Genomic DNA, 27,219 nt, shown 5'->3' with positions numbered 1-27,219 from the left:
ACGTGACATTTGAGGAAGTCTGTCTCATACCTCTTGCAGCGCCTAGCCAAATTCAGCTAATGTAGCCGGTGGCCGTTGACGTCGCCGTACACGTCTCCCGATCATATTCCAGACGGACTCTTTGGGAGAAAGGTCGGGGCTCATTGCTGACCATGGCGCTCTGGTAACGTTTTGCTGCTGAAGGTAGTCATTTACGACATGTGCACGGTGGGCCCGAGCATTGTTATCTTGAAACACAAACCGTCTACCAACACGACAAGCAAACGGGACAACAATCGGTGCCAGTATGTTATCCCGGTAGTACTGACCAGTCACCCTCCTTTGAACAGTATGGAGTGGTGTTCTATCAGGTATAGTGATGCCATCCCACATTATAGCTGAACCACCACCAGATCTGTCATGCGGCCTGAGTTTGACGTTTGCTTGGCGTTCATTGTGACGTCGCCAAACGCGACCACGCCTATCCAAGAAGTCCAGACCGAATCTGGACTCGTCAGAAAACATTACACGAGACCATCGACGATTCCCACAGTTTCTACGCTGTGTACACCATTGGCACCTGTTTACTATGTGGCAATTCGTTAACGGTGGTACAACACGTGGTGGCCGACCATGCAGATGACCCGTTACTAAGACTCCAGTAGCCTGTTGTAACTGTGTAGCCATTTGAGTCGCTGTTTGAGCTCGATTTCGTAGAACCTGGGTTCTGATTAATCGATCCTGGACTTGTGTGATTGACCTGGAAAGCCCTGAAACGCCCTGAACGCGGTCGATCATCAGCATTTTGGATCTGTTGGTATCTATCCCATAGTCAGCAGATCACAGACGGTAAAACATTGAACATATTGGCTACATGACGCTGAATTCTACCTAGTATGAATCATGATAATAGCCACCAGGCTATCTTCACGTCGTACGCATCACTAGTTCAAAGACAAACAACGCATAACATCCAAACAGCAAAATTAACAGTAGTAATCACTCAGATTTATAGAGTGCTCTGTGATGTGTCAAAATCGTGAAGGGTATATATGCCGTCATATTGTAGTCGCATTATTATTATTATTATTATTATTATTATTATCGTCATCATCATCACCATCATCATCAACATCGTCACCATTATCGTCATCATCACCATCATCATCGTCATCATTGTCGTCATCGTCATCATTATTATTAATAATAGTAATCGTATGAACATCATTATCATTATTTATCAACACTACATGTACTACTACTACCACTACTACAACAACAACACTACCAACACCACCAACAACAACAACTAATCTCGTGTACTTGTCGACAGATCCCGAAGTGTGCAACAGAGAAGACGCCAGGTGTCGGGTTGACAGGTGAAATTCGGGGAAAATGGACGAACCACGGAAAGGGACGTCGTGTTACGGCGTGTCGGCTCGAGTCATTGACCATGATGTCGTCGTTGACATGGTCGCAGCGCCGTTTCGGCCGAGCGCGTGTTCGCAGATCCTGGCTGCGTGGAGGTTTCTTGTCTGCGTGATTACGCCCATTGCATTAATCTTTTTGTTCTACATTGGTGAGGACCCGGTGAGTACAGGTCAAGGTCAAACCTCGCTACACCAGGGGCAATTCAGTCAGCAAACGTTTAGCTAACGTTCGCGAACTATTTGATTGGTTCCCGACGTAGCCATTTGGTTTACCGTGGAGCGCATTAACCAGTTTAGCGAACGTTGGCGACAAGCGGTTGACTGAATTTACCCCAGCCGTTAATAAGCAATCGTTGAGAACAAGTGGTCGTTTAGAAGTATTGGTGTATTGAAACTACCGAAATGGTGTGCTTAATGTAAATAAGTACTTGTTGTTTACAGTGATGGGGTTTTTTGTTGTTGTTTTTTCCGGAAGGGTTGGGGGTGTGGATGGGTGAATATCTTATTTGGTTTTTTTTCTCCCCCCCCCCCCCCCCACTTTTTTTTGAGGAATTCGCACTTCCCCTCACATTAAAAATGTTGCGTACGGGCCTAGTGTGTAAGTGTATGTTTGTATATGTATGTGTGTTTGTTTGTGTGTGTGTGTGTGTGTGTGTGTGTGTGTGTGTGCATATGAGTGTGTATATGTGTGTACGTGTGTATATGTGCGTGCGCGCGCGCGCGCCTGTGTGTGTGGCTTTCTCACTGTTGTGTCTGTATATGTATACGTGTGTATGTATGTATGTTATGTGCATATGAGTGTGTATATGTGTGTACTTGTGTATATGTGCGTGCGCGCGCGCGTGTGTGTGTCTTTCTCACTGTTGTGTCTGTGTATGTCTACGTGTGTACGTATGTATGTTATGTGTTTGTATTTGTGTATGTGTGTTTTTATTTCGAAATGGCAATACAGTGATAGGTTGTAATGTTACACAGTATATGGCAGTGAGACTGGTGAGTCACAGATTATAATGTTATGCAGTATATGGCAGCGAGACTGGTGAGTCACAGATTATAATGTTATGCAGTATATGGCAGTGAGACTGGTGAGTCACAGATTATAATGTTATGCAGTATATGAGAGTGAGACTGGTGAGTCACAGATTATAATGTTATGCAGTATATGCGAGTGAGACTGGTGAGTCACAGATTATAATGTTATGCAGTATATGGCAGCGAGACTGGTGAGTCACAGATTATAATGTTATGCAGTATATGGCAGCGAGACTGGTGAGTCACAGATTATAATGTTATGCAGTATATGAGAGTGAGACTGGTGAGTCACAGATTATAATGTTATGCAGTATATGGCAGTGAGACTGGTGAGTCACAGATTATAATGTTACCCAGTATATGGCAGTGAGACTGGTGAGTCACAGATTATAATGTTACGCAGTATATGGCAGCGAGACTGGTGAGTCACAGATTATAATGTCATGCAGTATATGGCAGCGAGACTGGTGAGTCACAGATTATAATGTCATGCAGTATATGGCAGCGAGACTGGTGAGTCACAGATTATAATGTTATGCAGTATATGAGAGTGAGACTGGTGAGTCACAGATTATAATGTTATGCAGTATATGCGAGTGAGACTGGTGAGTCACAGATTATAATGTTATGCAGTATATGGCAGCGAGACTGGTGAGTCATATATTATAATGTTATGCAGTTTCTTTTCTTTCTTTTAACTCTATTAACGTGCCTATGTCCTTAAAATATTCAGACACGTCCATCCAACGCCCGGTCTCTGAAGTGATTTTCCGTTAACTGGATGTAAGCATAATGTGTTTCTGGAGAATAATATCACAAATTCTAAAACAAATATTGTATGGAGTGTTCTCTGCCGTAGATGGACTAAACGTGTTGGGCAATACAGCTGCGATGTTTGAGAAATGATATAGTTTTGTTGGTCCGAGGCATTAAGCGGACTTTAATTAAAAATAAAATGCATTTGTCTTGCAGGCATATCGCTGCGCATATCTCATTTTGTTAATGGCCATATTTTGGATCACCGAAGCGATTCCCATCGCTGTGACGTCATTACTACCAGTTTTTCTGTGTCCAATGATGGGTATTCTGACAGCTAGAGACACGTCATCTACCTATATGAATGTGAGTATATGGGTGTGTGGGGTTTTGTGTTGTTGTTTTTAAATAAATTAATAAACAAATAAATAAGTAAATGAATAATAAATCAATAAATGTTATTTGTTTAACAAGTGATATTTATAACCACTACCTTATATAGATTCAAAAAACAAATGGTCCCAAAATCATTTTGACGTAACCAAAAGTCATCACTGTAAATCAGTTCAAGGCGCTAAGTGAAATAAGGTGTCGCCGTATAAAGTCTTTATATTATTGGCATGTACCCAATTCAAATGTAAACTACATTCAAACAGAAATAAAAGTTTGTTTTGTTTTTGTTAGGGGCGGATATAGGAATTTGAAAAGGGGGAGGGGAAATGTTTAGTGTACTAACTAATAGATGATATGTCACATTTGGTCAAATCCACCACAAAGGGTGCGCAGTTTCTGTCAAAAAGGGGTGTTTAGAGTCTGTCAATAAGGGACTGCTCGGTGTCTCAAAAGTAGGGTGCTCACGGCTCTCTGCTAGTGTTTTCAACTAATTCACTAAAGCACAAGTACGTCTGCGGAGAGATGTACATCATCTTGTCACTGTAAAATGGGTAGTGGGTCTTTCACTACTAATTGGGCGTCATCCACACAGTTTTACAGCCCCATGTACACTTTGTTTGACCCTACGAATGAACGAAAACATTTTGTCACAACAACCAAAGGAACATTGGCAATAGAAGACACCTGTTGGGTCTTAGACTTCAAGGAATCACATGGACATTCAGATATCGAAAAGTATTTCTAGCATTAAAAACAACCAATAGCTATAAAAAATATTGAGTTTCTCAGATGTCCAAGAAAACGGTCCATAGTGTGTATTTGAATCTTAGAATGTCCTTCACTGACAGCATCACCGAAATGAAGCAACATGTGTCTGCTGAAAGAACCATTCTCTGCTTGGCAAGGAATGTATTAAAGCCTTGAACAGTCTTGCTTCAAGAAAGATTCTGTTGGTCTCTGGATTTATTGTGAGATAGAGTTCATTTGAAGAAACGATTATTCATCTTGAACAGTTCTGAAATACAAGCCATTCCTTCATAAATATACCACTCTGGTCCTTGCCCATTTTAGTAAGTCTGCACGTCATGTCATTGACAGCTTAGACTTCAATGCGTCATCTATTTTGTGCTTTCTCTAAATATATTTTCCATCTCTCCCAACTTGATATATCTCAGCAATGTTTTTTGGGTGTATTTGGTCTGTTCATGGTGTCTGAGATTTTCCCAACTTTTGACCGATCTTCATAGATGACTCAAACTTTCCTATTAGTTGAATGTCTCTGGCCCATATGCCATCTGGTACCCGAGATCTGTCAGACCTGCAGCTCTATTACCATCTTTCGTGGAAACATTGTTCTGCTCACGTTCCTGGTCGCCATACATGCAATGGACATATGTACTAACCAGTGTAATATAAACCCTGTGAATGTTTGCAACATAATTAATATGTAAGTCACTTAACCCAAAGAGACGAGATGGATATAACCCTTCTCCAAAAGAACCGCGTTTGGCATTAATTCTGATGCTACCTTTGAAATATTTATTAGCTAGAATTGATACAAGATTTTAAATAAACTTGTTTAGTATGGACTATGTAAATATTTAAAGGCGCATACCCTAGTTTTAACCCGTAAAAATGGACACTAAGTTTACTTAATTTACAAACCTGTAACTCATTTGGATAAAGTTACAATAGAATGAAAGAAGAGTCTGTGACGTTAAAACAGAAAATTTCCTTAAAAGTAGACTAGAACTCGAATTAATAAACCGCTACTTCTCAGAGGCACGTGCGTTTTCACAAATATGAAAATGCAATTTGTGGTACTACAAACTCCAGAATGACTAGAAACACTTCAGCTCTACGGAAATGGATAATCTAAAGTATAAAATATAAGTAGGCCTAATGTTTGATTTCAGTGGTCATAAACGGCTCTAATAGTGAAAAATATGCTGTAGTGTTTAAAAACTAGGGTCTGTTCCTTTGATGTCAGCTATTTACATTAAAAAAAAAAACGAAATAGAAAATGTGGACATCGTTCTGTATAAACAAGTAACTATATGTGGCTTATGTTTTGGATCTGCAGTAACCCTACACTATATGTAATGGACTTATATATGTAAATCAGTTTAATTAAAAGCGTAAATGTATATAAATATTAACGCCAGGTAATATAGTATGTTCACCATAATAAAAAAATGTCATATATTCCTTTATGGTACCTATTACCTCCTTCCCCCATTTATTATTAGGTCTTAAATAAAAAAATAAAAAATTATCTGTTAATAAAATTAAGTCCTGTTCCGAGTCAGGTCCCCGATAATATCGGAGGTCAGACTCGGGATGGGCGTTTTAGAAACCCCAGTGGTATATGAGCACATAAAACTAGTTACCTACCCACCTACCTACCTATGGTATCTAAAAAACAGAAATAATGTAAGCATATATAAATTTGATAATATTTTCAGATAAACTAAATCTAGTTTTTGTCACGAAAATAAAACTTTTAAAAACTATATTTAGTCAAAAATGGTTATTATCATGTTTTATTACCATGTACACAATATTCATACATATTATTGGGCCTTATCTGTGCAATGCTCATCATATTAAGCTATCCACCTATGTTCTTAAGAAAAAATACATCTCACATACATAAGATGCTATAAGTCGATTTTGGGTGCAATGCAAAATGACTTTGGCTTGAAAAACATGGAACCATTCAAGTCCCACGGAATTACATATACCTCTACACTGAGCCGGTGATTAATAAATCGGTGTGCTCTAGTGGTGTCGTTAAATAAAACAAACTTTTAACTTTTTCAGGACACTTCCATGCTGTTTATCGGAGGACTGATGATAGCCATTGCCATAGAAAGGTGGAATCTACACAAACGATTGGCTTTAGGCGTCCTTTTATTGTTTGGTTCCGAACCCAGATGGTATATATGTTATTAGTTTCTTTTTTTAGCTCCGCTATGACGTTTGTGGGCGGAGTTTTACAAATACCGACTTGTCCTGCTTCCGTCCATCCGTCCATCCATCCCACAACTTTTCTTTGAGGTTTATCTTCTTCTTGAGGTTTTATTTTTATTTATTTATTATTTTTCCCACTGTTCGCCTTTCCTTTCTCTCCTTTCAATTCCATCTGATTTCTTCCAACATCTGTTAGCTCCTCCTATCTTTCAACTTCTTTCGCCGTCCACCTTCAAATTCCAGTCCTTGTCTTTCCATTGGCGACTATAAGCGCCACACTCATGCCATGGTTAAGCTGTTGGTTCTGTCTGACCACTTTGCAGAGTGTTAAGTGGTTACTTCTGGGGGCACGTTTAACCACCTACTATATTCCCTATTACCGGCGGTCGTTAGTTAATAATCAACTTTATTAGCGGCAGAGGACAAGGATGCCATATGGGTATAGGGAAGTAAACAGAGACTGTACCAGTGGAGGAAGTAGGTGATGGTGTGGACAGCTCAGAAGACAGTCGGAGGACACTAACAAAAAGGGTCGAAACAGATTGAAATCATGGGCGAAATTTAAAAGTTTTTTTATATTAAAATAATGAGAATGATGGGCAGAGAGTGATAGATGAGAAACATGAATGAAAGTGTTAGCCAGCTTTGACGGGATTTTAACCACTGTTTTCAGGTTGATTGTCCAGCAGTTTATCCGCTGTGGTTTTTTCAATATATATATATATATATATATATATATAGAGAGAGAGAGAGAGAGAGAGAGAGAGAGAGAGAGAGAGAGAGAGAGAGAGAGAGAGAGAGAGAGAGAGAGAGAGTTAATTAGTTTAGGCGCAAAACACGATATATCCATTTTTCATTTTCAGTAAAAATTATTTTTTTAATTGGCGTATATCGCGTTTTGATAAAAAAAAAAAAAAACGTGATTTACCCAATACAATTTCATAAGGATCAATCACGTTTTGCAGCAAATCAGCGGGCCTACGATTAGCCCTTACTGACATACAGTAATGGCTTTAACTAAAAACTAGAAAGAAAATGATTTATATGGCGTTTTGCGCCTGGACTCTTCATATATATATATATATATATATATATATATATATATATATATATATATATATATATATATATATATATTAAAACATTTCCTACAGTTTTGATTGGATAGTTCTTACACTTGACACATGGCTATTCTATGATGCTCTACTAGTGGCGAAATTGAAACTTAAACAGCAGGGCTCTCTAGTAAAGGATGCAATTTTGTGAAGCAGTTTTGATGATTAGCCCTTCAGTTTTCTTTTAAAGTGTATGCCATTTCACAGCAGAAGCTAGGCCATGTGTTTATACAACGTTTTGATAGTCTATACATAATACTATTTCAGAAAGGGTTGGGGAACATTTACAGATCCACTCTGGTCACCAGGGGGCGCTGCTGACTTGGGTCCGTATCTGATAATACTTGTGATGTTTTCATGCTTTTAGCCAAAAGTGCAAAACAAATATTGTTAGCCTACCCACTGCCATGTCCGTCGAAGGATTTCTGACTTGGAGTGGCTGAACCGGCCTCGGTGGTGTCGTGGTAAGCCATTGGACATAAAGCTGGTAGGTACAAGGTTCGCAGCCTGGTACCGGCTCCCACCCAGAGCAAATTTTAATGGCATAGTGGATAGGTGTAAGACCACTACACACTCTTCTTTCTCACTAACCACTAACAACTAACTCACTGTCTTGGACAGACAGCCCAGATAGCTGAGGTATGTGCCCAGGACAGCGTGCTTGAACTTTAATTGGATATAAGCACGAAAATAATTTGAAATGAATGATATGAGGTGGCTGCAGAGATTTTATAGACAGGCGGGAGGGGTGCGCACTACCAGCTCCTTGAATTCACGTCTGGTGAGGTGGTTGGAAGAAAAGGTAAACTAATTAATGAGTAACAGAAAACCTTGAATTACTTAGAATCTTGTGACGTTGATGAATGGGGTGGATGTGTGTTTGAAGAAGGGAGTATGGCGAATTGTTGTCATACCTTTGTATTTGGCAGGGTGATGGCTGGTTTGATGTTGGTCACGTGGTTCCTGTCGATGTGGATCTGCAACACTTCCACGACGGCCATGATGGTCCCGATCGCACAAGCCATACTGCAACAGGTGAAGGAAGGCGTCGACGCTGGTGACGATCAAGCCGTACATGGAATGGGTTTGTTCTCATCACTTTCTAAACGAAAACAAACCAGCATAATGTTAAGCCATCGGCCTCGGTGCTGATGGGTACTAGGCAAGTCCGTAGGAACGATATCTGAAGTGGGGTGCGGTGTGTGTGGTGGTGGTGGGTACTAGGCAAGTCCGTAGGACCGATACCTGAAGTGGAGGTGCGGTGTGTGTGGTGGTGGTGGGTACTAGGCAAGTCCGTAGGAACGATATTGGTGGGTACTAGGCAAGTCTGTAGGAACGATATCTGAAGTAGGGGTGCGGCGTGTGTGTGGTGGTGGTGGGTACTAGGCAAGTCTGTAGGAACGATATCTGAAGTGGGGGTGCGGTGGTGGTGGGTACTAGGCAAGTCTGTAGGAACGATATCTGAAGTGGGGGTGCGGTGTGTGTGGTGGTGGTGGGTACTAGGCAAGTCCGTAGGACCGATATCTGAAGTGGGGATGCGGTGTGTGTGGTGGTGGTGGGTACTAGGCAAATCCGTAGGACCGATATCTGAAGTGGGGGTGCGGTGTGTGTGGTGGTGGTGGGTACTAGGCAAGTCCGTAGGACCGATATCTGAAGTGGGGGTGCGGTGTGTGTGGTGGTGGTGGGTACTAGGCAAGTCCGTAGGACCGATATCTGAAGTGGGGGTGCGGTGTGTGTGGTGGTGGTGGGTACTAGGCAAGTCCGTAGGACCGATATCTGAAATGGGGGTGCGGTGTGTGTTGTGGTGGTGGTGGGTACTAGTCAAGTCCGTAGGACCGATATCTGAAGTGGGGGTGCGGTGTGTGTGGTGGTGGTTGTGGGTACTAGGCAAGTCCGTAGGACCGATATCTGAAGTGGGGGTGCGGTGTGTGTGGTGGTGGTGGGTACTAGGCAAGTCCGTAGGACCGATATCTGAAGTGGAGGTGCGGTGTGTGTGGTGGTGGTGGATACTAGGCAAGTCCGTAGGACCGATATCTGAAGTGGGGGTGCGGTGTGTGTGGTGGTGGTGGGTACTAGGCAAGTCCGTAGGAACGATATCTGAAGTGGGGTGCGGTGTGTGTGGTGCTGATGGGTACTTGGCAAGTCTGTAGGAACGATATCTGAAGTGGAGGTGTGGTGGTGGTGGGTACTAGGCAAGTCCGTAGGAACGATATCTGAAGTGGGGTGCGGTGTGTGTGGCACAATATCTAATTGGTGTGGGGGGTGGGTGGGGGTGGACACAAGCCAGATGTTTATCTTTATTTATAGAGTATGAAAAAACGCCCCGTACAAGTTCGTGTGTCCAGGTTGCTACGGACTTGCTGGGTTCGTATCCCGAAACAGGTTTCCACCTTGAATGTCTTTAAGCAGAATTCACAGACGGTTCATTTGTATAATTATATTCTGATGTACTCCGCCGATTTTAACTATACACCACCTTTCACTGGACACATGTTAACTGTATCAATGTTGACACCTAAACGTTGGATGGCAAGTATTTCAAGTTAAATGCGGAACTTAATAACTAATGTCATTCTAAAATAATTCCAGAGAAAGAGGGATACACGGCAGAGATGGAAGAAGTATCCAAGACAAAAACATCCAACAGTGGTGTCCATCATGACCATGTGAACAAACCTCGGACCAGGTACTGCTATGACACATCTGTCTACAGATTCTCGAAGCAATTGTAGCGCTACTATATCGCTGTTGTATTGATGTTGTAGTACATCTTTACATCTCAGTGAGAACATGTTGTGTTGATGTTGTAGTACATGTTTAGATTTCAGAGAAAACATGTTGTGTAGATGGTGTAGTGCATGTTTAGATGTCAGAGAGAACATGTTGTGTAGATGGTGTAGTGCATCTTAAGATGTCAGAGAGAACATGTTGTTGTGTTGATGTTATAGTACATCTTTACATCTGAGAGAGAACATGTTGTTGTGTTGATGTAATATATCAATTTATTATATACATAGCAATGAAATATATAGATCTACCGAAACCATAAAAGTCATATCCGGTGTAAAGTCTGATTTTCACTGTATTTTAGCTACAGTGAAAATATAGAAATCGTATTTACTTTTTTGTAAAAGTGCATGATTAAATTATCTCCCTTTGTCTCGTTTCTTCGTTTTTAAATTTGATGATTACAATGCATCTGACCGAATGTAAAAAATAAAAAATGTAATTTAAACAACTACCTATATAATAAAAAAAGGGGACACGAAGTGCAATTACGACAAAATATCTAAAACGAATTGAATACGAAGCTGCAAAATAATGACACAATGTAGTGTCATCAAGTGTAAGTGTAAGAATTTAACGGCGTTCGACTCGTTTTGTTTTTGTGAGAGTTTGTAGAGGATCGCGTTGTCAGGTATGTTTGCACCGCAGTATTGTTAAATAAATGTTAATAAAGATAAATTTTATTCAAATTTCTTTTTAAAAGTCTATGGTCAAGTAAATTTTCTGTGAAAGTTCCATAGGAAGAAAAATATCATGACGTTACGTGTTTTCGATAGGATAAGTGAAAGATATTACCAAAAAGCGAAAGATATTGTCAAAAATTAAGAAATATGTATATAATAAATAGACCATTCCATGGTGTTTTTCCGAATACGATTTTTATGTCAATTCGTGATGTGTGAAAATGCTGTGAGAAATCATGCTGTGTTGATGTAGTACATGTTTACATTTCAGAGAGAACAAGTTGTGTAGATAGTGTAGTACGTTTATATGTCACAGAGAACGTTGTTGTATTGATGTTGGTGTTCATGTTTAGATGTCAGAAAGAACATGTTGTGTTGATGTTATTGTACATGTTTAGTTGTTAAAGAGAACATGTTGTTTGTATTGATGTTCTAGAACATGTTTAGATGTCAGAGAGAATATGTTTTCTTGCTGTCGATGTGCTGATGTGCTGATGTGCTGATGGTGTAGTAGATCTTTAGATGTCAAACAGAACATGCTCTTGTGCTGATGTCGTTGTACATGTTTAGATGTCGGAGAAAACATGTTGTGTTGATGTTGTGCAACTTTAGATGTTGGTGTTGTAGAACGTGTTGTTGTGTTGATATTGTAGAACATATTTTGTGTTAATGTCGTATAACACGTTGCCGTGTTGATGTCGAATAAAATGTTGTGTTAATGTCGTATAACATGTTGCTGTCTTAATGTCGTATAACATGTTGTTGTGTTGATGTTGTAGTGTGCCCGATGAAGACCAGAGAGAGGAGGACGCCAAACACCTCAGAGTATGTAAAGCGATGTTGTTGTGTATATCGTACGCCGCCAACACCGGCGGCATGGGATCTTTGACTGGGAGCGCTCCTAACTTAATCCTCAAGGGACAGTCCGATATGTAAGTACATCTGTGATCTGTTAATTAAGGCTGCGTATGATGAAGATACACTAGCATGACGTCAGGTACCCTCAGACACGTAGGCAGTCAGTCACGTGGTACACTTTCACCCGTATATAAGAGGCGGAGCACCGAGCTTTCGCCGGCTTGTGGATTCCCCAAGTCAAAAGACGCACAGGACAGAACTTAGAACCAGCAGGAAGGGAATGTTTGCCAGCACACACGGAAATGGGATGCAGAGATGCATAGGAAACAAACAATCCATCACTTATACAAACACGGCGCACAAGGACGCAGTGAAGGCGCAAAAGAGCGCACAAGTACTCTGCAGAACGCAGAATGACGCAGCAGAGGATCATAGGGATTTACGACGCAAAAGAGCGCACAAGGACACAAAAGAGCGCACAAGGACGCAGTAGAGGCGCAAAAGAGCGCATGAGGGCGCAATAGAGGCGCAGACAAGCACAAAAGAGCGCAAAAAAGCGCATGACGGCGCAATAGAGGCGCAAAAGAGCGCATGACGGCGCGATAGAGGCGCAAAAGAGCGCATGACGGCGCAATAGAGGCGCAGACGAGCACAAAATAGCACATACGAGCGCAAAGAGCGTACGGCACAAAAGGGCGCAATAAAGGAGCAAAAGGGCACAGTAAAGGCACAAAAGGACACATAGCGCAGAAAGGCGCACGATGCATAGGTGAGCAGTGTGAATACAAGTAAAAGGAATTTTAGTAAACTACGTAATAGATAGTGATACTTAGTGGTGGATCCCAAACAATCTATATGACGTTTGTGATCCTGTACGCTACATCATTTTGATGACATTGTGAGCAGGCTAAATACGAAGTAAAGAAATAGAGACCTGTAAATAGACATACCTGACATACAATACGAAATTCGAGGTAGAGGCCATTACAAATAACCTATAAACACAATTTTAATAAAATCACTCCCTCTTGTGGGTTTAACTACTTACCAAATTTCAGCTATATGGGCCCAGAAAGTTTTTCTTTCTTAAATAATTTCACATAATTTGCGATAGAGGCCAATACACCTAACCTAAATATACCTAACACAATTTAATACATTTAGTTCCCCCCCCCCCCCCCCCCCCCCCTCCACCTGCGAGGGAACTAATTACCTAAACGATTTTCCACGAAATCGGTCAAGAACTTTTCTCAGAAAATGACAAAATAAACAGCTTGAAAATAATAATAGTAATAATGATCCCAGCAAAAACAATATGTTCCCAGCCGAAAAGGCTTGGGAACCTAATAATAATAATAATCTGCGAAGCCCTTCACACATAAGTTTATGGATACCTTTTTTTTTTGGTTTTGGTTCATACCCAGTTGGACGTAAAAGCAACAACAGACAATACTTATAACTAGCCATAGTGACGTTACGAAGACGTGATAATGGGTGCGTGGGTACAAGGAAGTTACCTCATCCATCACTCGTGATTCCCCCAGTTAGTCCACGGTTATTGCGGCCGTCGATACATTTGGTAACCACTCGTAACATGATTCGTCTTCATCGGGTACTCGTGTATTATTATTTATTACAGTCATGGTACAAAACAGGTATACTACTTACAGCTTGGTTTTGTATTCATTTAACTCTATCTCGTGACTGTAAATACAGTTAACTCGCGTCATAGAAATGTTTCCTTTTTTTATTGTCATGTGTTTGTCTAGTATGAAGTTACATAATTATATGTTGTCATTGCAGGTTTGAAGAGTATGACATTACGTGTATGTTGTATTTGCAGTACTTGAAGAGTATGACATCACGTGTATGTTGTACTTGCAGTGTTTGAAGAGTATGACGTCACGTGTATGTTGTACTTGCGGTGTTTGAAGAGTATGACGTCACGTGTATGTTGTACTTGCAGTGTTTGAAGAGTATGACATCACGTGTATGTTGTACTTGCGGTGTTTGTGTATGTTGTACTTGCAGTGTTTGAAGAGTATGACGTCACGTGTATGTTGTACTTGCGGTGTTTGAAGAGTATGACGTCACGTGTATGTTGTACTTGCAGTGTTTGAAGAGTATGACATCACGTGTATGTTGTACTTGCGGTGTTTGTGTATGTTGTACTTGCAGTGTTTGAAGAGTATGACGTCACGTGTATGTTGTACTTGCAGTGTTTGAAGAGTATGACGTCACGTGTATGTTGTACTTGCAGTGTTTGAAGAGTATGACATCACGTGTATGCTGTACTTGCGGTGTTTGAAGAGTATGACGTCACGTGTATGTTGTACTTGCAGTGTTTGAAGAGTATGACATCATGTGTATGTTGTACTTGCGGTGTTTGAAGAGTATGACGTCACATGTATGTTGTACTTGCGGTGTTTCAAGAGTCACATGTATGCTGTACTTGCAGTGTTTGAACAGGCTGACGTCACGTGTATGTTGTACTTGCAGTGTTTGAAGAGTATGACATCACGTGTATGCTGTACTTGCGGTGTTTGAAGAGTATGACGTCGCGTGTATGTTGTACTTGCAGTGTTTGAAGAGTATGACATCATGTGTATGTTGTACTTGCGGTGTTTGAAGAGTATGACGTCACATGTATGTTGTACTTGTGGTGTTTCAAGAGTCACATGTATGCTGTACTTGCAGTGTTTGAACAGTCTGATGTCACGTGTATGTTGTCCCTGTAGTGTGTTTGAAGAGTATGACGTCACGTGTATGTTGTACTTGCAGTGTTTGAAGAGTATGAAATCACGTGTATGTTGTACTTGCAGTGTTTGAACAGTCTGACGTCACGTGTATGTTGTACTTGTAGTATGTTTGAAGAGTATGATGGCGGGGCGTAGCCCAGTGGTAAAGCGCTCGCTTGATGCACTGTCGGTCTGGGATCGATCCCCGTTGGTAGGCCCGTAGGGCTATTTCGCGCTCCAGCCATTGCACCACGACTGGTATATCAAAGGCCGTGGTATGTGTTATTCCGTCTGTGGGATATTAAAGATTCCTTGCTGCTAATCGAAGAGTTTGACGTCAATGCTGGAGAGAGGCCTTAATATAGACTCATGCCTGTTGGCCGATCCCAAAACCGCATAGTTAATGGTTAATAAATATTGTTTAAACCAATGTTATAGTTGCAGCGTGTTTGAACAGTGAGACGTCACGTATATGTTGTACTGTCTAGTGTCGACTTCGGGGCTGGTGGGTACTAGACAAGTCCGTAGGAACGATATCTAAAGTGGGGTGCGGTGTGTGTGGTGGTGGTGGCACAATATCTAATGTTTGTGTGGGGCGGGGGTTGGTGGGGGTGTGTGTGTGTGGACACAAGCCAGATGTTTATCTTTATTTATAGAGTATGAGAAAACGCCCCGTACATGTACTGACTGAATGTCTGGCCTTTTATGGTGAACACTGGACAGGATTTCTCCCGAATATTCCATGTTTCTTGCACAAAACATTCAATCGCTGCAACAACTGCTTGCTTGCATTTCTTCGAGCTGTTTCTGGTTTACATCCATAAATCCATTCACAAATTTATTACTCCAAACAATCCATGTTACAATAACTTTTGCCTTTTAGTATACAAATAAATTACTATTATCTTTTTGCAAGTTTTCCAGATGTATCATACTATTTAAGATATTTTGTCTATGACAGGTCAATTACCATGTACAGATAAATCATTCACATCATTTTAATATGAGTTTTAGGTTAAAACATTTAAACCACTCCAGGATCAGGTTTTAGGGGTTTTGATTAAGAATTAGCGTTGCGGAAAGAATCTGGATTAAAATGTGAAACAAATTTCTATCATATTTCCTGATATGAGTTGCATCATCCGGATCAAGTTGAGTCTAGCCATGCCAGCTGTGTTATGATGATCAGTAACAATCAGCAAGGTCACGGTCACCACTGTAAACGTGTGTCAGACGGGACATGCACGCACCTCGACATCCGTCATACTGAATTCGTATGGGAACAAAATATCAGTTAAACTCGATACATACATATCCATATACACACCCAAAAAAAACCCCACACCAACCAGCCACACACAGTTTGTGAAGCAATGAAGTAACACAGGGAAGTGATAAAATCTACAAAAGAGAATGACACAGACCATTTGAGAAATTAAGCAAATATTTCAATTATAAAAAGTCCACACTTATAAAAATGTCTCATCATATTCTTAAGCTAATTGTTTGTTTGTGTTTGGGGGTCTTTATGCGTCATCTGTGGAGGTTTTAATGACCATAAGTTGACGTGGCCTAATAATTGGACAATATACAGATTAACAACAGTCACTGACATGCGATAGGATTTTGCCTGTTCGATTTAGCGTGTTGTACTTTGGTTACACAAACAACAGGTGAACTGGTGCTGAATATTGGAGTCTTTGTGATAAAACCCTACTTCATGTCTATGTTATTACCATTATTTAATGGCTTATAGTGGGGGAGGAGGGGGGGGGACCGTCAAATGGGCTAGTTCGCAGTCATTTAAAGAACAGGAGCATGTTTTTACTATATGAATGTTCATTTGATCTCACAAACTTCAACTTCTGACATATTCACACTTCTTACCTTTTTGTTTTGTTTTGACTAAGGCATTCAATACAACATCTCATGAAAAAAATATCAAATTTTTTAAAGGCATATCGGCACATTTTAAACTTTAGGTACATGTACTTTAGTATTAGTGTCTAACATTTGGTATTTCTGACACTTGGTCTAAATAAAAAATAATCCTGAAGTTGGCACATAGGCTATTTGTATCAGGTATCTTTTACAGTCAGTGTTTAGATACCCGTATAGGAAAAGTGCAGCAAAGGATATTTATAAAGGCCTCTGAAAATTACCAGGTAACCCAATAAATCTTCATTACCATAACACATTTTCCTTTTGCATAACCTGTTATATTTATGTGAATGATGTCATAAATTTAACGTGCAAACGGACAATAGGTTACACAGAATAAAATTTTGCGTCAGGTGAGTGACCACAAACTAATTGATTATTTTTGCATTTTTTTTAGGCCTGTTTATGTAATTTTGCATAAAACAAGAATACACAATAGTGGTTGATATACCAGTCATTGGAATTGTTTCGAATGTTGTACTTGCAGTTTTTTAATAGTATTACGTCACGTGTATGTTCTTACTGTGTTTCAATAGTATGACGTCACGTGTATGTTGTTCTTGCGGTGTATTTGAACAAGATATCGTCAATGGTGTACTTGCAGTGTTTGAAAAGTATGACCTTACGTGTATGCTGTTCTTGAATTGTGTTTGAACACTATGTCGCCACGTGTATGTTGTTCCTGCAGCATGTTTGAATAGTATGACGTCGATGTTGTACTTGTAGTGTGTTTGAACAGTATGACGCCACGTGTATGTTGTTCTTGTAGCATGTTTGAATAGTATGACGTCAATGTTGTACTTGCAGTGTGTTTAAACAGTATGACGCCACGTGTATGTTGTTCTTGTAGCATGTTTGAATAGTATGACGTCAATGTTGTACTTGCAGTGTGTTTGAACAGTATGACGCCACGTGTATGTTGTTCTTGCAGTGTGTTTGAATATTAGTAGTATGACGTCAATGTTGTATTTGCAGTGTTATAGTAGTCTGACGTCAATGTTGTACTTGCAGTGTGTTTGAACAGTCTGACGTCACACATGGTGTACTTGCAATGTTTTGAAACAGTAAGACTTGTCGTTTATGTTGTTCTTACAGTGTGTTTGAAGAGGCTTTACATCACGTGTATGTTGTTTTGAAGTGTGTTTGAACAGTATAGTGTCACGTGTATGTTGTTCATGCAGCGTGTTTGAACAGTATGACGCCACGTATATGTTGTTTTGAAGTGTTTCAACAGTATGACGTCACGTGTATGTTGTTCTTGCAGCGTGTTTCAACAGTATGACGTCGGTGTTGTACTTGCAGTGTGTTTAAACATTATGACGTCACGTGTATGTTGTACTCTGTGTGTGTGTGTGTGTGTGTGTGTGTGTGAACAGTATGACGTCAGAGGTGTACTTGCAGTGTTTACACAGTATGACGTCATGTGTATGTTGTACCGTCAGCGTGTTTGAACAGCATGCCATCATGTATATGATGTACTTGCAGTGTTTGAACAGTATGACCAGGGTCGTACCCTGATCAAAATCCTAGAGGGTGGGGGATAGTACCTTTTATAAACAAATGAAACACTATACACATTAAACCCTGATATGTGTATGCTATTTTCTGGAGTAAAAAAACACCAAGTGATATTCTCAGGGGGGCAACTACCCCCCCCCCCTACCCACCCCCACCCGAGGGTACGGCCCTGATAACGTCAATGTTTTAGTTGCAGTTTGTTTGAACAGTATGACGTTACGTGTATGTTTTACTTGTAGTGTTTGAATAGTATGACGTCAGTGTTGTACTTGCAGTGTGTTTAAACAGTATGTCGTCACGTGTACATTGTACTTGCGGTGTGTTTGAACAGTATGACGTCACGTGTACATTGTACTTGCAGTGTGTTTTAACAGTATGACGTCACGTGTACTGTACTTGCAGTGTGTTTGAACAGTATGTCGTCACGTGTACATTGTACTTGCGGTGTGTTTGAACAGTATGACGTCACGTGTACATTGTACTTGCGGTGTGTTTGAACAGTATGACGTCACGTGTATGTTATTATATACTTGCAGGTTGTTTGAACAGTATAACGCGACCAACCCGATCACGTTCGCCACGTGGCTGATCTACGGACTTCCGCTCTCGTTCATCATTCTCATCGTGCTGTGGGTCTGGTTACAGATATTCTTCCTCAGAAGCTCGTAAGCAAGATATACTCACTCACTCACATGCACACACCTAGAGGGAGAGAGTGAGAGAGAGAGAGAGAGAGAGAGAGAGAGAGAGAGAGAGAGAGAGAGAGAGAGAGAGAGAGAGAGAGAGAGAGAGAGAGAGAGAGCATACATATGTATAAAATAAACGTTTTAGTCCCCTACCGGTCCAATCGGAGGGGACTATATGGGGGGTTTTCTCCGTCCTTCTGTCTGTTTGTCTAGCTGTCTGCCTGTCTGCCTGTCTGTCTGTCTATCTCAGAATATGTCCCACAAATACTTTTCCGAACATTTTTGTTTGCAAGGCTTCAAGATATTGAGATTTACCTATTTTTGACATTAATTTCAAATTATTTTCGTGCTTATATCCAGTTAAGGTTCAAGCACGCTGTTCTGTGCACACACTTCAACTATCTATGCTGTGTGTCCAGGACAGAAGGGTTAGTTGTTATATTAGTGGTTAGTGGGAGAGAAGAGGGTGTAGTGGTCCATTGGGTCGTTAAAACTCGCTCTGGGCGGGAGCCCGTACCGGACTGCAAACCTAGTACCTACGTACCAGCCTAAGTCCGGTGGGTTAACCACGACACCACCGAGTTACGACCATTTCATTTTAACTTAGTTTTGTGCTTTTATCCAATTAAGGTTCAAACACGCTGTCCTTGGCACACACGTCAGCTATGTGGGCTGTCTGTCCAGGACAGTGAGTTAGTTGTTAGTGGTTAATGAGAGAAAAGATGGTGTACTGGTCTTACACCTACCCAAATGAGTCGTTGAAACTCGCTCTGGGTGGGAGCCGGTATCGGGCTGCGAAATCAATACCTACCAGCCTTATGTCCGATGGCTTAACCACGACACCACCGAGGCCAGATTCAGTTTGATTTATATGGATGGTTAATCAAGGGATATAACTCTATCAACAAATGGCATTTATCCATATTTCACAGTTATGACCCTTGAACTAGGTGATATGAATATGTGTGGGGCCCGATATGGGATATGTATTGTTTTAGAATGCTTGTATTCTTGGGAGGTTCATTACTTGTGGGGTTATCATTAAGCGGTTTTATCTAAATATGTGATTAGTTTCTTTAGCATTGGTGTTATTTGCTACACATAGCACTTATGAAGAAATCAATATACTAAAAATGTTAGAGGAAATCCCTTCGGGACACTCGCCCCCACCTCCACCCCCACCCCACAGTAAAGTGTCATCACATATTCCGGAGCTTAAACCCTAACCGTGTTAATATGATTAATAACAGATGGGATTATATTTTCGTTTCCGTCTTTCTGACTGCTCTTCTGTCTGTCTGTCTGTTCGACATATAAATTTTCAGAATTTATTCGCTGGGGGTGGGGAGGAAACGTAGCCCAGTGGTAAAGCGATTGCTTGATGCGCGGTCGGTCTGGGATTGATCCCCGTCGGTGGGCCCATTAGACTATTTCTCGCTCCTGCCAGTGCACCACGACTGGCACATCAAAGGCCGTGGTATGTACTATCCTGCTTATGGGATAGTGCACATAAAAGATCCCTTGCTGCTAATCGAAAAAGAGTAGCCCATGAAGTGGCGACAGCGGGTTTCCTCCCTTTATATCTGTGTGGTCCATGACCATATGTCCGACGCCATATAACCGTAAATGAAATGAGTTGAGTGCGTCGTTAAATAAAACATTTCCTTCATTTGTCCGCTAAGACTGAGGATATAGAGCCGAAAGGTTGCACATAGTTTTATCATGTAGAGTTACGTATCAAGTATCAGTGTCGTTGGAATTTATTCACTTTTCACAGGGATATGGCCAGATAAAGTTCCACTTTCAAGACAGTTTTTTCAAGGGCCATAACTTTGTCAGAAATGAAACTTAGCAGAACATGAGTGGGATCCAGTAGACGACATTATTGCCGTAGCAGTTTGACGGAATGTAGCCCAGTGGTAAAACGATCGCTTGGTGCGCGGTCGATGTGGGGTCGATCTCCGTCGGTGGGCCCATTGGGCTATTTCTTGTCCCAGCCAGTACACCACGACTGGTGTACCAAATGCCGTGGTATGTGCTGTCCTGTCTATGGGATGGTGGATATAAAAGATCCCTTGCTACTAATGGGAAAATGTAACGGGTTTCCTTTCTAAGACTATATGTCAAAATTAGCAAACGTTTGACATACAATAGTAGACGATTAATAAATTAATTTGCTCTAGTGGTGTCGTTAAACAAACCAAACGTTTTTTACTTTAGAAGTACTCTCAGAATGCTTGTAAAGTAGTCCCCTATCGGTTTCTCTGTCTATCCGTCTGTCCCACATATCGTTTTCTCGACATTTCTTTTTGCAATGCATCAAAATATTGACCCGAAATTCTGTGTGTAGCTTTATCACGTAGAATTACAAATAAAATTGGACTTGTATCGTGATTTACCTATTTTTTGTAAGTTATGGCCCTTGAACTGAGGAGATATGAAAATGTGTCTTGCTTTATCAGTACTCTGAGAAGGCGTGTTTTATTTTTAGATGCTTCTCGTGTTTCGCTAAGAAGGGGAATGAGACAACTGCTAAACATGTGAGAAAAGTCATGCTCCGCCAATACAAAGCTTTAGGACCAATGTCGTAAGTATAGGAATACACAGAGACACAAACACGAATTTAGGACCAGTGTCGTAAGTATAGAACAACACAGACACAGGTACAAGACTTTAGGACCAGTGCCATAAGTATAGGACTGCACAGAGACATGAACAAGAAGACTTAGTACCAGTGTCGTAAGTATAGGACTACACAGAGACACGTACAAGACGTTAGGATCACTGGAAGTAAATAACTACACAGAGACATGTACAAGACTTTAGGACCAGTGTCGTAAGTATAGGACTACACAGAGACACGTACAAGACTTTAGGATCAGTGGAAGTAAATAACTACACAGAGACACGTACAAGACTTTAGGACCAGTGTCGTAAGTATAGGACTACACAGAGACACGTACAAGACTTAGGACCAGTGTCGTAAGTATAGGACTACACAGATACACGTACAAGACTTAGGACCAGTGTCGTAAGTATAGGACTACACAGATACACGTACAAGACTTAGGACCAGTGTCGTAAGTATAGGACTACACAGTTACACGTACAAGACTTTAGGATCAGTGGAAGTAAATAACTACACAGAGACACGTACAAGACTTTAGGACCAGTGTCGTAAGTATAGGACTACACAGAGACACGTACAAGACTTTAGGATCAGTGGAAGTAAAGAACTACACAGAGACACGTACAAGACTTTAGGACCAGTGTCGTAAGTATAGGACTAAACAGAGACACGTACAAGACATTAGGACCAGTGTCGTAAGTATAGGACTACACAGAGACACGTACAAGACTTTATGAACAGTGTCGTAAATATAGGACTACACAGATACATGTATAAAACTTTATAACCAGTGTCGTAAGTATAGGACTACACAGAGACACTTACAATACTTTAGGACCAGTGTCGTAAGTACATTGTATAGGACTACACAGATACATGAACAAGACTTTAGAACCAGTGTCGTAAGTATAGGGCTACACAGAGACACATACAATAATTTAGGACCAATTTTGTAAGAAAACAACTTACTCAGAGACACGTACAAGACTTTAGGACCAGTGCCATAAGTATATGACTACACAGATACACGAACAAGAATACTTTAGGACCAGTGTCGTGAGTATAGGACTACACAGATACATGAACAAGACTTTAGGACGAGTGTCGTAAGTATAGGGCTACACAGAGACACATACAAGAACTTAGGACCAATTTTGTAAGTATAGGACTACAAAGAGACTCGTACAATACTTTAGGACCAGTGTCGTAAGTACATTGATAGGACTACACAGAGACACGAACAAGACTTTAGGACCAGTGTCGTAAGTATAGGACTACACAGAGACACGTACAAGACTTTATGAACAGTGTCGTAAGTATAGGACTACACATACACGCGTACATGGCTTTAGGACCAGTGTCGTAAGTACAGGACTACACATATATATGCACAAGACTTTAGAACAAGTGTCGTAAGTATGGGACTACACAGAGACGCTTACAATAGTTTAGGACCAGTGTCTTAAGTACAATGTATAGGACTACACAGATACATGAACAAGACTTTAGGACCAGTGTCGTAAGTATATGGCTACACAGATACACGAACAAGAATACTTTAGGACCAGTGTCGTGAGTATAGGACTACACAGATACATGAACAAGACTTTAGGACGAGTGTCGTAAGTATAGGGCTACACAGAGACACATACAAGAACTTAGGACCAATTTTGTAAGTATAGGACTACAAAGAGACTCGTACAATACTTTAGGACCAGTGTCGTAAGTACATTGATAGGACTACACAGAGACACGAACAAGACTTTAGGACCAGTGTCGTAAGTATAGGACTATACAGAGACACGTACAAGACTTTATGAACAGTGTCGTAAGTATAGGACTACACATACACGCGTACATGGCTTTAGGACCAGTGTCGTAAGTACAGGACTACACATATACATGCACAAGACTTTAGAACCAGTGTCGTAAGTATGGGACTACACAGAGACGCTTACAATAGTTTAGGACCAGTGTCTTAAGTACAATGTATAGGACTACACAGATACATGAACAAGACTTTAGGACCAGTGTCGTAAGTATATGGCTACACAGATACACGAACAAGAATACTTTAGGACCAGTGTCGTGAGTATAGGACTACACAGATACATGAACAAGACTTTAGGACGAGTGTCGTAAGTATAGGGCTACACAGAGACACATGCAAGAACTTAGGACCAATTTTGTAAGTATAGGACTACAAAGAGACTCGTACAATACTTTAGGACCAGTGTCGTAAGTACATTGATAGGACTACACAGAGACACGAACAAGACTTTAGGACCAGTGTCGTAAGTATAGGACTACACAGAGACACGTACAAGACTTTATGAACAGTGTCGTAAGTATAGGACTACACATACACGCGTACATGGCTTTAGGACCAGTGTCGTAAGTACAGGACTACACATATACATGCACAAGACTTTAGAACCAGTGTCGTAAGTATGGGACTACACAGAGACGCTTACAATAGTTTAGGACCAGTGTCTTAAGTACAATGTATAGGACTACACAGATACATGAACAAGACTTTAGGACCAGTGTCGTAAGTATATGGCTACACAGATACACGAACAAGAATACTTTAGGACCAGTGTCGTGAGTATAGGACTACACAGATACATGAACAAGACTTTAGGACGAGTGTCGTAAGTATAGGGCTACACAGAGACACATACAAGAACTTAGGACCAATTTTGTAAGTATAGGACTACAAAGAAACTCGTACAATACTTTAGGACCAGTGTCGTAAGTACATTGATAGGACTACACAGAGACACGAACAAGACTTTAGGACCAGTGTCGTAAGTATAGGACTACACAGAGACACGTACAAGACTTTATGAACAGTGTCGTAAGTATAGGACTACACATACACGCGTACATGGCTTTAGGACCAGTGTCGTAAGTACAGGACTACACATATACATGCACAAGACTTTAGAACCAGTGTCGTAAGTATGGGACTACACAGAGACGCTTACAATAGTTTAGGACCAGTGTCTTAAGTACAATGTATAGGACTACACAGATACATGAACAAGACTTTAGGACCAGTGTCGTAAGTATATGGCTACACAGATACACGAACAAGAATACTTTAGGACCAGTGTCGTGAGTATAGGACTACACAGATACATGAACAAGACTTTAGGACGAGTGTCGTAAGTATAGGGCTACACAGAGACACATACAAGAACTTAGGACCAATTTTGTAAGTATAGGACTACAAAGAGACTCGTACAATACTTTAGGACCAGTGTCGTAAGTACATTGATAGGACTACACAGAGACACGAACAAGACTTTAGGACCAGTGTCGTAAGTATAGGACTATACAGAGACACGTACAAGACTTTATGAACAGTGTCGTAAGTATAGGACTACACATACACGCGTACATGGCTTTAGGACCAGTGTCGTAAGTACAGGACTACACATATACATGCACAAGACTTTAGAACCAGTGTCGTAAGTATGGGACTACACAGAGACGCTTACAATAGTTTAGGACCAGTGTCTTAAGTACAATGTATAGGACTACACAGATACATGAACAAGACTTTAGGACCAGTGTCGTAAGTATATGGCTACACAGAGACACATACAAGAAATTAGGACCAATTTTGTAAGAAAACATCTTACTCAGAGACACGTACAAGACTACACAGAAATACATACACGACTTTAGGATCAGTGTCATAAGTATATAACTACACAGAAACATGCACAAGGCTTTAGGACCAGTGTCATAAGTATAGGACTACACAGAGATATATACATGACTTTAGGACCAGTGTCATAAGTATAGAACTACACAAAGACACGTACAAGACTTTAGAACCAGTGGCGTAAGTATAGGACTAAACAGATACATGCACAAGACTTTAGGACCAGTGTCGTAAGTATAACACTACACAGAGAAACGTACAGCACTTTAGGACTAGTGTTGTAACTATAGGACTACACAGATACATGCACAAGACTTTAGGACGAGTGTCGTAAGTATAGGACTACACAGAGACACGTACAAGACTTTATGAACAGTGTCGTAAATATAGGACTACACAGATACACGTACAAGACTTTAGGACCAGTGTCGTAACTATAAGACTACACAGAAACACGAACGTGTCTTTACGACCAGTGTCGTAAGTATAGGACTACAAAGAGACACACGACTTTAGGACCAGTGTCGTAAGTATATGACTACACAGAGACACGATCAATTCTTTACGACCAGTGTCGTAAGTATAGGACTACACAGATACACGTACAAGACTTTAGGATCAGAGTCGAAAGTATAGGACTACACAGAGAAACGTACAACACTTTAGGACTAGTGTTGTAAGTATAGGAATACACAGATACACGTACAAGACTTTAGGAACCGCGTCGTAAGTATAGGACTACATAGAAACACGAACAAGTCTTTACGACCAGTGTCGTAAGTATAGGACTACAAAGAGACACAAGACTTTAGGACCAGTGTCGTAAGTATAGAAATGCACAGAGACACATATAGTACTTTAAGACCAGTGTGAAAAGTATATGACTACACAGAGACACGAACAAGTCTTTACGACCAGTGTCGTAAGTATAGGACTACAAAGAGACACACGATTTTAGGACCAGTGTCGTAAGTATAGAAATACACAGAGATACGTACATGACTTTAAGACCAGTGTCGGATGTATAGGATTATGCAGAGATATGTACAATACTTTATGTCCAGTGTCGTAAGTATAGGAATACAACGAGACACGTACAAGACTAGGACCAGTGTCGTAAGTAAACAACTTACTCAGAGACACAAGACATTAGGACCATTGTCGTAAGTATAGGACTCCACAGAGGCATGTACACGACTTTACAACCAGCGTCGTAAGTATAGCACTGCACAGAGACATGAACACAACTTTAGAACCAGTGTCGTAAGTATATGACTACACAGATACACGCACAATACCTTAGGACCAGTGTCGTATGTATAGGACTACACAGATACACGTACAAGACTTTAGGACTAGTGTCGTAAGTATAGGATTACACAGAGACACGAACAAGTGTTTACGACCAGTGTCGTAAGTATAGGACTACAAGGAGACACAAGACTTTAGGACCAGTGTCGTAAGTATAGAAATAGACAGAGACACATATAATACTTTAGGACCAGTATGATAAGTATATGACTACACAGAGACACGAAGAAGTCTTTATGACCAGTGTCGTAAGTATAGGACTACAAAGAGACACAAAAGTTTAGGACCAGTGTCGTAAGTATAGAAATACACAGAGATACGTTCAAGACTTAAGATCAGTGTCGTAAGTAAACAACTTACTCAGAGACATGCACAAGACTTTAGGACCACTAGAAAGAGACACATACGTGACTTTAAGACCAGTGTCGTAAGTATAGGACTAGGCAGAGATATGTACAATATCGTATGACCAATACCTTAGGATCAATGTCGTAAGTAAACAACTTACTCAGAGACACGTACAAGACTCTAGGGCCAGTGTCGTAAGTATAGGACTACACAGAGACACGTACATGACTTTAAAACCAGTGTCGTAAGTATAGAAATACACAGAAACACATTCAAGACTTAAGATCAGTGTCGTAAGTAAACAACTTACTCAGACACGTGCAATACTTTAGGACCAGTGTCGGATGTATAGGATTACGCAGAGAT

The 27,219-nt window shown here is 40.7% G+C and overlaps 1 protein-coding gene across 1 annotated transcript in view; it reads left to right on the top strand.

Moving 5' to 3' along the window:
• LOC121368940 (solute carrier family 13 member 2-like) overlaps nt 1-27,219 on the top strand; it is a 66,520-nt gene that overhangs the window by 15,567 nt on the left and 23,734 nt on the right. The window contains exons 2-9 of the mRNA XM_041493703.1: nt 1,313-1,569; nt 3,414-3,563; nt 6,414-6,529; nt 8,608-8,762; nt 10,268-10,364; nt 11,928-12,080; nt 18,740-18,868; nt 21,381-21,476. Of these exons, the coding sequence (XP_041349637.1) occupies nt 1,375-1,569; nt 3,414-3,563; nt 6,414-6,529; nt 8,608-8,762; nt 10,268-10,364; nt 11,928-12,080; nt 18,740-18,868; nt 21,381-21,476 (1,091 nt within the window). The 5' untranslated portion in view covers nt 1,313-1,374. The remainder of the gene's footprint in view (nt 1-1,312; nt 1,570-3,413; nt 3,564-6,413; nt 6,530-8,607; nt 8,763-10,267; nt 10,365-11,927; nt 12,081-18,739; nt 18,869-21,380; nt 21,477-27,219) is intronic.

The sequence above is a fragment of the Gigantopelta aegis genome, chromosome 3 (genome assembly GCF_016097555.1).
Source record: "Gigantopelta aegis isolate Gae_Host chromosome 3, Gae_host_genome, whole genome shotgun sequence".
In the NCBI taxonomy this organism is placed as follows: Eukaryota; Metazoa; Mollusca; class Gastropoda; order Neomphalida; family Peltospiridae; genus Gigantopelta; species Gigantopelta aegis.
The sequence above is the reverse complement of the archived record's forward strand: the minus strand, read 5'-3'. Positions and strand labels throughout refer to the sequence as shown.